At 39.6% G+C, this 13,348-nt stretch overlaps 1 protein-coding gene across 15 annotated transcripts in view; it reads left to right on the top strand.

The window, feature by feature from the left end:
- The window catches only part of ITGA6 (integrin subunit alpha 6), a 138,282-nt gene that overhangs the window by 106,245 nt on the left and 18,689 nt on the right, over positions 1-13,348 (top strand). For all 15 annotated transcript variants that reach the window (XM_053982517.1, XM_053982518.1, XM_053982528.1 and 12 more), the window contains 4 exons: positions 7,869-7,996; positions 8,560-8,639; positions 10,392-10,647; positions 12,091-12,222. In XM_053982517.1, coding sequence (XP_053838492.1) covers positions 7,869-7,996; positions 8,560-8,639; positions 10,392-10,647; positions 12,091-12,222 — 596 coding nt within the window. The remainder of the gene's footprint in view (positions 1-7,868; positions 7,997-8,559; positions 8,640-10,391; positions 10,648-12,090; positions 12,223-13,348) is intronic.

Genomic DNA, 13,348 nt, shown 5'->3' with positions numbered 1-13,348 from the left:
AACACAAACTTGGAGCAGACTGTAACATTTCTTCTAAGAAAAATGCTTTGTACCAATGGAAATGAGATCTGCAAAACCTGTTTCAAATCCAGACAGGCTGGGCTCTGGACTGTGGTGGGAAAGTGTTTGTTTTTCCATGTGACTTTCAGAAAGTCAATAATAAGTGGCCTTTCCAGAACAGCAGGTATCTTTGTAGATCCAGTTTTGCTTTGTTGTAGCTTGCCCTAGTCCTTGTGCAGCTTTTGGCTTCTTTTTCTAGCTTCTATCATAATCTGTTTCCTAAAAAAGGCTGAAGAAATAAAGTGAAAATTGCAGTCCTTCAAGTGCCAAGCCTCCAGGCAACAGAGATTAATGATGTACTTGGTCACAGATTTCCCCTGTTAGTTCCAAAATGTATCTGTGGAGTAGCAGATCAGGAGAATATTCAGTCACTTAAAATAGCTGTTAATGACATACTGACCATGACGGGTGTCTCTGTGAAAAGCATCACAGACAAGTTCCCTGCTAACACAGTTACTGGTTGTATTTTGCTGGGGAGGGTTTTTTTTTTTGGAGTCGTGCATGGTTCAGCTCCAGTTCCCATTAGCAGCCCGAGTGTGTGAAGGGACAATCTCTCTGTGCTAATTAGTCTGTGGTGCTCTTCTCCTGTAACTCGTTTCTGTTGTGGAATGGCAAATGCAAGCATGAAGCAGGAGTAGTGCCACCAATATTCACACACAGTGTCTGTCTCACTGACCAGCTTCAGTTATGTTGAAATATTATGGTAGTTAAATGCATTCATCTTCTGTGTTAGTTTTAAAAACAGTTGAGGCCAAATTTGTGCAGAGGAGTGAAAATACAGCTCAGGTCGAGGGCTGTAGATGGCCCACATTGTGATCAGGGGTCTCTGTCTGGAGGTTTTAAACATTTGATAGATGACTTGTGACTGGTGATTTTGTAGTAAAATTTAAACTGAGTTAGAGCTAGTGGCTCTGTTTTCTTAATTTTCCCTAATGTAATGAAACTCCCTCCCAAGAGGGCACTGGAACTGGGAGAGAGAAAGGATGTAGGAGTCTAACTGTCCATTCAAGGGTGAGCCATTTCATGGCATTTAGCTTTGTCAGTTTCCAAATTTGCCCCCCTTGTGGAGTCTTTCTGAAAACATAATGAAGTGCAAAGTCTGCAGTGGCAGCATTGTTGCCCGAGAACAGCATTATTCAGTTTGAAACTTGTGCTCAATGGAGCCTGCAAAATTGGATATTACTTAGACCAGTAACTACTTTATTTCACCGATATGTGGAATTGGTTAATGGTTTCTTACCCAGGAAACACTTTCGTGTTTTCTACTCCAGTCTGTTAAGGCTCAGAGCAGGCCCTACAGATGTGTTTGCTTTTACTTTTAAAGAAAGGCTGGCAAAAATGCGGTGCCTTGTTTGGGTAGAAGGATACCATGGAAAAGGAAAGAATTTAAGGAATGAAGAAAACTTTGGAAGATAGCAGAGTATCTGAGTTCAGTGCAAACTGTGGTTTTTTTTGAATTTGTTTAAATCAAAATGTAATTTACTCAGTGGAAACCTCTTGCTTTGATGAATAGGATATTTACTCTAAAAAACATTGAAGATCTTCTCCCTCCTTTTACTTGATATCTTTTGAGAGTTTTTTCCAAAATAGAACTGTAATGAATTGGTGATAATTTTTCTTCTCTGAAGTAGGTTGCGAAAATCATTTGTTACCCTTGGACAGTTCTAGGCTATATGTGATGAAAATAATTTCGCTGTGGAGAGAGGGAATACTTCCAGGAGCTTGGAGGATTTCTGGATTTCTTTTGATACGGTTTTCGCATCTTAACTTTGACTTTCCTTTTGGAAGCAACCAAGATGAGCAGTATTGGAGGGAGTTCAGATAGCTGTGAGTAGAAACCACTCCCAGTTCTCACTGTTGTTTTCATTAGCTGAGAAGGAGCCACAGCTACCTACTAAACATTTCAAGAATTAGCAATTAAAGTAGGGAGGGTTTTAAAATCTGCACCTACTGCTTAATATTCTGTAGTATGTGTTGAAATGGAAAGCTCGTGTATCTTACTTTGGATTTTAATGACTCTTTTGGGCCATATCTGATTAAATAAAGTTACACCCTTTCTTCTCAGTGTTCACGTAATTGTTCATGCTGAATACTGGTTGTTAAAAGCACAAAGTAGTGAAGAAAATGCGAAGATCAGTATGCCATGGTGCCTCTAGGTGCAAGTGTGGAAATTGGCTGGAGGTCTTGTGGTTTGTGTTGCTTTGGCTTTGGGGGTGGTAATGTCAGGTGAGGAATAGGCCATGTGGTTTTGTTCTTCTGCCTGATACCCAGAAATGTTTTGTGCTAACCAAGTACACTTCCTACCAAGTTGTATTCTGCAAATATGCCCACAAAGAATGGAAGATTTGACTGCAGTCTCACCCACAGCACTTAGCACAGTGACAGTGAATAAGATATAAAAGTACCCCACTTCTGCATCCAGGAGGGGATGAGAATTTGAGCAAAATTGCAGGGACAGACAGACAGGTAGGTTTGTCCTCCTTGCTCCCCCCCCCAGTAGGGACACTCTTTGGTAAGCCTTGTGTCCTCAGCTGTGCTGAGTGTTGACCTGAGATATTAAGCTTGTGATTGCAATGGCACTGTTAGTGCTGAATGTGGGTGGCTACTCTGCAGTTAATGCATTCTCACCCTCAGTCCAGAGGAGTGTTGTATGTTGCATTCCATAAATCATGCTATTCCAGAATCTGACTGGTTCTTCTAAATGCAGCCAGACCTACAGTTCATAGACTCTTTGTGCACCTGGAGTCAGACCTGTAGTTACATTTTTGCAACACTGGTCAACAGCAGTTGACAAACTGAGGCCTGGTGCCTACCTGAATGTAGGCAGTGAGTTCTCACCTTCTTCTGCTTCTTGGAGCTATGTGGGTTTATGAAGCATGTTTTCTACACACACTTATCCAAAGGTTCTGCTACAGATGTAGATAAAGTCAGTAAGATGTCTTGACACCTTTTCTGAGACTTGATAGTGCTTGGCATAAATGGTGAAATGGAGCTTTTCTCGCCTCGGCTGTTGTGTTCAGGTGTAACACTGCAGTGAGGCAGGGTGGGTGTAGCTGTGCCATAGGGTTCCATGGAGGGATGTGCTGCTCTGCTGGTCCCTGTCACGAGAGCACAGGCCGGCTCTCCCTGTTGTGTTCCAGCTGCACCTCGCACACGCAGGTACAGCGGGGACCACTGGTGTCTGTGCAGGGCCGGCAGCACCCACCTGAGCCTGCGTCTCAGTAAGGTCAGTTAGTTAAAAGAGCATTTTACACCAATCCTGGAGCTCTAATCTTAGGGGATTATTTTACATTTGGCTATGAATCTGGGGCTGTAAGGGAGTAAATCTGTTCCTTTAAGTCAGCAGATGCTCATAATTGGCAGTGGGACTTCAGTTATTATCACGTATCTTCAAGAAGTAATTAAGATAAATCAGTAATTAAAATAATTCTAATCAATAGAGCAACTGGACTGATTAATTTGGTTAAAAATCAGAATTTCACTTTGAAATTGGAAGACACATGTTTTAATTATAAGTAGAGCTAAGAAACATTGTAGTTTTATGGCAAGGTATGAGAGAATTCAGATTTTTTTTTTCCCCCAGCACTGTCACTTGATAGATGCTTATTTTAAATTAAATTATATTAATGGTTTATTATGTTACATTTCTGTAGATTAACACCTGTGCAGTGTGATTGGCCCAGGGAAAACCCAGTTAGGTTATAGTATGTTTTGAAGCAAGATGTGTGGGGAAAATTAGTATTCAAGTTGACAGTTAGAATCATCTGTTTCTGCAATTTACATGAGGAATAGCAATTGTCTGCTTTTCTCTGATGTTGGACTCATGGTAAACATTAGATACTAAGTCATCGTGACTCAAATAATAAGAAGCCTAGTAAGTCTCTGACAGGAACTGATGCTCAGAGATGTTTCTATTCAGTATACTGTATGGCTCAGCTTCTGTTTTCTGTGGAGTAACAAGGCAAACCTACCATAGGGATAGAAAAATCAGTAAAATTGTCTGTGTTGGAGTGTCTTGGGTTTTCATCTCCCACTCTGCATTCTTGACATTGGGGCTTTATTTTGTTACCTGAATATGCATTCTGGAACATGATTTTGGACATTCAAACCTAATTGAAAGTAGTTACAGTAGAGCATGTCCACAGACCTTCAGGGAGAAGTCCCAGTGAATAAAATGAATCACACTGTGAGCATGGGTGAAGAGAAATTAAGAATTTGGTTTTGTCACTCTTCATTTGCAGAAGAGATGTTCCTAGGTTTTAAGTATCTGTGTTTCATCTGCCAATATAAGGAGATGGTGATAGCTGGAAGAGCATTCCCTCACTCTACCCCTACCTCTGACCTGCAGAAAGAGGTGTTGCTTGCCAGAGAGGAAGCTAACATGGAACATGCATAGCTGCAGAAAAAGCTAACCTGGTTTTGGCACAGTGAGCTCAAACTTGATTAAAATTCTTTTATTAAATCACAGCTGAGTAAGTAGCCACAGAGTAATGACTGGAATGTGTCCTCTATCTGGAAGGACCCTGTTGAGCACGTAGTACAGCTCAGTATATGAGCTGATTCATTTGTATTACTGCAGTCATGCTGAAATTCACACTGATGCATGGTTCATGTCATACTTCATAGTTCTGTGCACACTTTTGATTTTTAACTTAAGTAATCTGGCTTTTATAATAGAATTTTGATTTTTCAAATGTACCTTTTAAACTGTGGGCAAGCTGAACAGCAGCTCTGTTGATCAGAAGTGACAGTGTGTTTGCAGGAATTTTTTGTTTTGCTTGATTTATTCAGCCAAAGATTAGATGCATGTGACTTTCTTACATAGATTCCTGATAGCGTTGATAATCTTCATAATTATTATAATTACCTTCAGTAACCTGTCTTGCAGAACCCAGGGGCATAGGTTTAGTCATCTCTGCTCTGTTCTTTAGGGCAGAAAAGTAGTAAACAAGTACAAAGGAGTTGTGCCACTTTTTAATAGATCTTTGGTTGCTACCTGAAGATACATTTCAGGATTTACTGTAGTATTGTACTTGAACTGATCTAATCCTTTGTGAGCACTTATAGTGTGTGCTTCTCTTGGCCTGTGTTGTAAGGGCTTACAGTGAACTACCTAAGAAAATTCAAGTTTTTGTATTTGAAGAGCTTTGAAAATTAGTGACAGGATTCCTGATAACAGTCCTTTGAAATCTGGAAGGTTTTAAATAAGTCTGTTTTGAAATTCTTTGTTTACAGTGGAAAATAACGTAGGCAGTATTTAGATGGGGGGGATATGGGCACTGGGAAGAATCTAAGGTTGCCGGTTTCCTTTGAGATCGTGTTGGATGGAAGCCTTACATTTTTTAAGAAGGCTGAGCAATTCTATTTTTCATCTGTTGACCTCAGCGGTGTCTGAGATGCCATTGAATGTTTGTAGCATTTTACAGCAGGTGGCACATCTTCTCACTCCATATTCTGTTGTCTATGCTGTTTATTCCCCCAGTGCTTCAGTAGGTCCTTTCCTGCCATCAGGATCATGGTGTGCTGTAAAAGCTCATTCAGCTAGAGAGAGGGACATAGTCTCACTATCTTATAGAAAAGAACAGGATTCATTTTCTTGACCCAGCACTGCCACTGTCAGTAGTATGGAGGTGGATGAATTAAAACAAATTAGGTATTTAACTTTGAAAAACTTTTAGTTTTGTTCACAGTGTTGAAACAGAAGGTTTTTAATTTCTGTAAATGAAGCTCAGTACATCATTTCTACCCCCCAAAGCTTTGAGTGAGAAAGTAGAAGTAATAAAAGTTTCTGTAAGTTAGGATATCAGTACCTCTGCTTTCTTAAAGTTATGGTTGTTAATGTTAAAAAAAGTCATCCGTCTTTCCCTGGGCAATAACAGAACTGAGGATTCCTATTCTGCCATAAGGAATAACTCAGAAACAGATGCTTTGCAGAAGAATTACTCTTAAGAGATTACAGTTAAATGTACCATTGCCAAAATTAGAAAATGCAGTTATTGATGGTCTTTCTAAAATGATAGTAGTTTACAAACTTTTGTGATGACTGCTATGTTTCTGAAAAAATGTTTGAAAAAGATGGCGGATGTACATACATAGAGAGAAAAGCAGAAAACCTTTTAAACCAAACCCCACCCACATGGTGTGTCCTGTATATGGTCCAAAGGCAAATACTTTACCTGAAGGTTTCAGCATTCAGGGGACTTACCTTCATGAGGTGGATAAATTATGGATTGTGGGAGAATTTAATCCTATAGAAATAGTGAAAATTTGGTTGTTTCGCAATACAGATAAAATGTTGTGTTTTAAAAAAAGCACATTTTCTGGTAACACATTGGTTTCATTTTGTTTCATTTGTTACTTTAGGGACACTGAATAAACATTTTCTTAATAATAAAAACTACATATTTTCTTAACTGATCCAGTCTTTACTGTTAGACATGAAGAAAAGTGAGTCTTGTTTTTAGTAAAAATAGCATTCTGAGGGACAGCAGTGTGCTTTGACCCACTGTCACAAGAAAGCAAAACTAGAGTTGGATATTAAAGAAGGTTTGAGTCCTCTTTGAGCCTTGTGGATCCACCTGTAGTCCCAGTTTTGGGACTTTGCTGTCCTTGACACTGTAATATCAGGGATATCTTCTTTCAAGTGTTTTATGTCCTAGGGTCAGGAAGCACAGTCTGGTTCAGCATCCATCCATCCATCCATCCATCCATCCATCCATCCATCCATCCATCCATCCATCCATCCATCACGCCTGCTGTGTTGCACTTATCCACACACTGTTCTCTAGTTCTCGGAGTTGCAGCTGAGCGTGATGTTTCTTCCACAAACTACTGCACACTGGTTGCTACTAATTTCAGTCAGCTGCCTGAGAGGCAGCTGTGCTTGTGTGTGAGACACTACAAAGAAACAGACAATGTAAGATTTTTTTCACCTTATTTTGCAAGTAAATATGCCTGCTGGTGGTTTTCAGGTAATACTCATGATGTGCAGTCTATACAGAAGGAAATTTGCTTTACTCAGTGCTTAAAATAAGAACCTTTGCATTTGGTTACCAGAACAGTGTCTAAGGAGAGCTTGTTAGAGTAGCTGTTTAATAGGATAAATAAGTCTTTTGTGGGAATGGCCTGTTCTTGATGACTGATTTGTTGGAGAAAACCATTTTCACCTTAAAAATGACGTATCTGCCGAAGGAGTGGAGAAGGGGGGGAGTTCATGTTTGCTCAGAGCTTGGAACAGTTCAGTGAACACTTCCTTGGTCCTGGATCTTCCAGCAAGATCCAGGATCTTGCTTTGGTCAGAGATACTAAGGTGCCTTTAAATTCAGGCAAACAGTGGCATAGGACTGGTGTAAAACTAGAAGACAGCCTGAGAACAATTGTATTTACTGTTGTGGGGGTTTCTGGTCATCTTAGTGACTTCTTCCACCCTTATCAATGATTTCTAGTAAGGCAAAAAATACTCCACTTGATGCCCTGATAAAAAGATGATTTTCCCAAAACTGCTAGACATCTACTTTTTATCAACCACTCTCAGTGAATATTGCAACAATAACAGGAGGAACAAAACAGGTACTGGCTTGCAGGTATGATAATTGTAATCTGCATTACTGCCATACAGCTTCTCTCCTTCCCCCCCCACTTTTCTCTTTTTAAAAGAGCAGTGCTGTGGTGTAGCTTTTCATCCATCTTCAAATGTCAGCATATTAAACCTCCAGCAACATGGTGAAAACACTTCCTGATTCTGTTGCCTTTCTCTTTTCTAATATTCCTTCTACATATTCCTTTAAATTATTTTGCTTTTCCTGCAGATTGCTGGTTGGAGCTCCTCGGGAAAAGGCCTTTCCAGCCCAACAAGCCAACAGAACAGGTGGACTGTACAGCTGTGACATTGCATCTCCAAATACAAATTGCCTGCGTGTCAAATTTGATGAGGAGAGTAAGTTCTTCAGTGCTTTTGTTTTGAATTGAAACAGTTGCCTGATTCTTCTTGTTTGATGTCCTTTCCTGAGGCAGTGTATCAGACAGTTTCTTCTAGGGATTTATACATAACTACTTTTTGCATCATAGTAAGTTGTAGCTTAATTGGTAAGTTATTACAAGATGCTTAAATCTTGGTAGAGTCTTACTGTTTTGTAAATTAATGTAACATGAAGTAATAGGCTAGAAGTTTTAATAAAATGGATGCTATTAGTGATAAAATGTACGGACACTGCCACCTGCAGACTATCTGGTGTTTTGTATGAAGAGTCTCCCCAGACATGGGCTTCAAGAAAAGACAAACAAAAAACCAAAAGCAAAACCAACCAAGCAAAAAAAAACCAACCAACCAACCAAAAAAAAAAAAAAACAAAAAACAAAAAAACAAAAAAAAACCCCAAAAAACAAAAAAAAAAAAACCCAAAAAAACCCCCAAAACAAACCCCCCCCCCCAAAAAAAACCAGAAAAAAGAAAATTTTGTAAACTGTTAATATTTGAAACTGTTTTATGATACTTTGCAGCTGACCCTAAGATGGAGAGTAAAGAAGACCAATGGATGGGTGTAACTGTCCAGAGTCAGGGGCCGGGAGGAAATGTGGTGGTAAGTGCTAAAGGACTAACTTACAAAAACGTCTGAGGTCTACAGTACATGTTCTGAATGGTGTGTGTTTCTGTGCAGCTTGCTGAAAGGTAACTTGTCTAAGTTTACTCCTTTGATTTCTTGTAGGTAAGGACTTAAATGTCTCCTTAGCAAAATAAGGCATTTGAGGTTGTAAGAACTTTAAATTATTTTTCTGTGATTTAGCCTCTCTTTATAACCTTTTTAACAATCTGGATGTTTGTTCGATGGACAGTTTATTTTCAAGGGGTACACTTTTTTTTTTTGGTCATATATACATTTTTTCTTTTAAATACTACTAGCTGCAGAAATAGGGAAGAATAGTGTATAAGGCTGTAAAAGTAACAGGTATCACCAGCCTGTTTTCCAAGATGATGAGCCTCACTTTAGCTTTTGTCAGGGACTTCCACTGAGTAGCTCCTGTGAATTAATGTGGTCATTACACTGCAGTAAGACTACTTGTTACTCTTTATTTTATGCAATACATTGATACTCTTTATTTTATATTAAACAGAAAAAGTTTTTGGGAGTTATGAGATAAAGAGTTTAAATAGTAACATTCTCAGTTAAATAAAAACCTCTAATGGTGCTGCAGGATGCCAGATAAATCATAAAACAGGTATGCAGTGAAGCTTCCTCATCTAATTGGAGTTTAATGTCACTGCTTCCAAACCTGGGGGCAGGTGACTTCAGGATGTGAATCTGGTTATTTAAGCATTTAGAGGCAGTAATAACTAGCTTTGGTCTGCCTCAGAACCCAAAGTGGGAAGGAGCACATGGACACAGTCCTGTTCACTGAATAAGTGGTCATCAACTAATGCTATCTTGTCTTTTTGTGGTAAGTGGGGAATGCACTTAATAGATGAGGTGTGAGCAGCCTGGAGGTCACTGCAGCAAGACAGTACTGGAGTGCTCTAATGGGGACCAGGTGGGTGTTTGCGTAACATTTAGGCCTTGATAGGAACCATAGAAAAGGTTTGTCAGCTGAGACAAACTTCGCTTGTGCTCTTCACACAACCTGCTACATCTGAGTCTTCCAGAAATGCTGCTGGCAAAGGCATTTGATTGTTCACGTTTTTTACAATGGTTTGGTGGTTACACTGCTTAGCCAATGGCTGTTCATCCTTTGTGTTAAATATTTGATGAGAATTCTTCTCACAGGGGATAGTCTAAAAGGATAAGGAACAGGATGTGTTTAGTGCTTCAGCTCTGCCCCAGTGACATTTACCCTGTAAGTGGAACATCCAACAGAGGAAGTAGGAGCAACTTCCCTCCCCTCCAGTGGAAAAGCTTTCAGCCTCTGCTTAGTGGCACTTTTCTGTAAGGGGCAAGTTCTGAATAGTCATGGGTAGAGAGTAGTTGAACCAGCTTCTTGTGCCCTGCACGGGTGTGTCACTCCTTTGAGAGCTGTTGGGAAACAGCCATTTCTTTCTTTGAGAGAGAGAGGGTGGTTTTCTCCTTATTTCTTGAGAGATTTAGTATCAGGAAGGGCTTTAGGGATTTAACCCTGTGGCCTTCCTTGACCATGAAACAGGCTGCTTTGACTTGTATCTGTAGGTGCCCAACCTTTCTCATGTGTTGCCTGTAGGAAACATTGGATTCTGCACTTAAGGTGTGTCTGCAGGGTGACTTACAGCGTTGGTAGCAGGAGGGGCTGCTAGATGAGCCCTGCCTTCTGTGGTGACCTGTGCACGACACACAGAAACATCACACATTATTTCTTCTGTCTTGCAGACGTGTGCGCATCGCTATGAGAAAAGGCAGTATGTAAACACAGTGCAGGAAACCCGGGATATCATTGGAAGGTGCTATGTGCTGAGCCAGGACCTCACTATTAAGGATGATATGGATAATGGAGTATGGAGTTTCTGTGATGGTCGTTTAAGAGGCCATGAGAAGTTTGGTTCCTGTCAGCAAGGTGTTGCTGCTACTTTTACTAGAGACTATCATTATATTGTGTTTGGTGCCCCAGGCACTTACAACTGGAAAGGTATGACTTGGCTTCCTTCCTGCCGACCCTTGCCATTTCTTCTGAGATTGCTTTCAAAGGTTGCATCCAGAGTTGTAATTTTTTTTTAAGGGGAGAGGAGATAATAGGGATGTAATGATTTTACCCTGTTTTTACAAAATGCTATGCTTCTGTATCAACATTTACTGAAGTTTCTTTAAATATCTTTGTGTGTATTTATGAGTAGATAATGGAACTTTGCACATATGTACAGCAAATTTTGCCCTTATTAGTTTAATCTTACGGTGGGACTGAGGGCTTACTCGGACACTTCCGTACAGGAACAAACTACTAAATTTGTATGAGTTACTTGACCAGCCCTTTTTCTGCATTTGAGCAAATGTTAGATAGCTGCTGAACTCTTTGCTTATTCTGCAATATTCTCCCCTTTGTGAAGTTTGTGGAAACCAGTACTTTCCAAAATAAATATTGGAAGGTTGCAGGAAGATAACAGCAATACTACATATATTCATATCTAAATCCATGCATGTCCATGTAAAATTTCATGGATAATCTAAGAGCCAAGTACTCTGTGTCACCTAGGAGATTCTCCGAAACATAGGGGGGAAAAAACCCTAAATATTCTTTGTTAGTTTATATTCAGAAGCATCTAAATGGCCAGTTCAGTCTCTAGAAGTGATTTTTCCCATCACACTTCATTACACCAACAGCTGTAAATACTTTCCTCTTGAGAACATCTGATCCTCCAAGCACTGCATTTTTCCACCTCGTACACCTGTGCCTGGTGTATGAACCATGCAAAATCAGTGTGTTAAGCTCTGGCACAAGGTGTACTTTAGTGAAAACTCAATCTTCCATGTATCTGTCAACAAAATCTGACTGACCTGAAACAGCATACTGAGTGCAGACACCATTTTACTTTAATTGCAGAGAAGTGCTAGTACAGTCCTAAGAGTACTCTTCTTTGTAATGGAAAAACATGTTTGTGCTTGCCAAAACCTTAATTATGCCAATTGATAAAAGGGAAGCACACCTTTTATTGAACAATAGCTTTTTTCTTCTTAAATACTGTTTCTAAGTATAATGCTGGTGTTTGCCATAATGAAATGTAATTTTTTTAAAATTCCTGTGTATTTGTCTCCTTTTTAAGAGAAGCTTTATAAGGTGAAGAAATATAGGATGAGGGTGGTTTATGACCAAACCAGTTCAATGGATTTTTTTTTGAGAATTTCCTTAGTATCCCATGTTTTCCAGATCATTGTATGGCTTCTTTGTAGAGCAGCATGAGCTTCTGGCACACTGAAGAGAGACAAAACACTAACCCAGTGCACTATTCTGTGTTTGTCCCATTTTAACAGCAGTCACTATGTCATTCATCATAATTAATATAAGTTAGGAACATTCATTTGTTATTTTTCTCACTTATCATTTGTTTGCTTTTATTTTATCATTTCACTTTTTCAGGGGTGGTTCGTGCAGAGCAAAAGAATCAGACATTTTATGATCTGGGTATCTTTGATGATGGGCCTTACGAAGTTGGTGATGAGAGCCGCCAGGATAAGAATCTAGTTCCAGTTCCAGCTAACAGTTACTTAGGTAGGATTAAGTACATGTGGTAAATCTCTTTAGGTCTCTTAAAACATTTGTGATCCCACCCTGGTGTGATGATCTGAAATGGGAGCAGATGTTCCATTGTGGACCTTGTAACATGTTAACTGCTTGGGATAATTGACAGCCTCCCTGCACATTTATGGGCCAGTTTTAAGTGTAAGATGATACTGCTGAGGTACCTAGAAGAGCTGCTGTTGTAATGTGAGATTCAAGAGCTGTGCCAAGGGCCTACGGAATCTCCGGCAGCGATTATAATCACTCTGATGGGTTAGTACAATGAATGGGTCTGTAGTTCTTAGTCACACAGTCTCTGCTATGTAGTATCAGAAAGTTTATTAAAATTTGAGTTTCTGGATGTAACTGTTAAAGCTGTAGATTTTCTCTCCTGGTAGGTAAGTGCAATTCTTCTATTCTCTGTGTTTTTAAAAGTCCATTGGCTTTTAACAGACCTTTTAAATGCCATAATATAAGTACTGTTTATATTTTACTTGTGTGTGTGTTGCAGGAGATGAATCGCTTGCTCTTTGTGCAGTCAGGAAAGCAGGAATATGTCCTTAGGCCAGTGACCTTTCTGTACATGGCAGATACACTGAAAAGGCTATGCTGCATTTTTGGAAAGGCATTAAGTGTAAAGAATCCTTCTGTTCCAGTGCAGATTTCTGTGGTGTGTTGATCCACTGCTTTTGGCATATGCAACAAATAGAGGTTTGGTAACCTGAGACTGGAATTTCTGTGTGAATGATGGAAGGCTGAATAGATGGGAAGGACATTGCTAATGTAAAAAGTAAAAAAGCAAGTCAAGAAGAGAGCAAACTTAGAGCTACATGTATGTTAGGAGAAAGAGAACATAAACTTCTGTTAAATATCAACAGTAATTACTGGGTGTAAAGGTAACTAGAAAAATCATCCTAAGACCTTAGGTTAGACAAGCTGATAGCATCTTCTGGTGGAATAAGAATTGCTAAGGTGACGAGCGCTGTGGAGGCCGATGCCTTTGCTGTGAACAGTCATATATTTTTTTCCAGTTGCATAACCAATGCATTTATCTCCTAAATGTAAATGCTTCATTGATTTGTAATAATCAGAACCACTTCCAGGCAAGCCAGCTCAT

This window comes from Vidua macroura, chromosome 7 (genome assembly GCF_024509145.1).
Source record: "Vidua macroura isolate BioBank_ID:100142 chromosome 7, ASM2450914v1, whole genome shotgun sequence".
In the NCBI taxonomy this organism is placed as follows: domain Eukaryota; kingdom Metazoa; phylum Chordata; class Aves; order Passeriformes; family Viduidae; genus Vidua; species Vidua macroura.
This window is presented reverse-complemented; position numbering and strand designations above follow the sequence as displayed.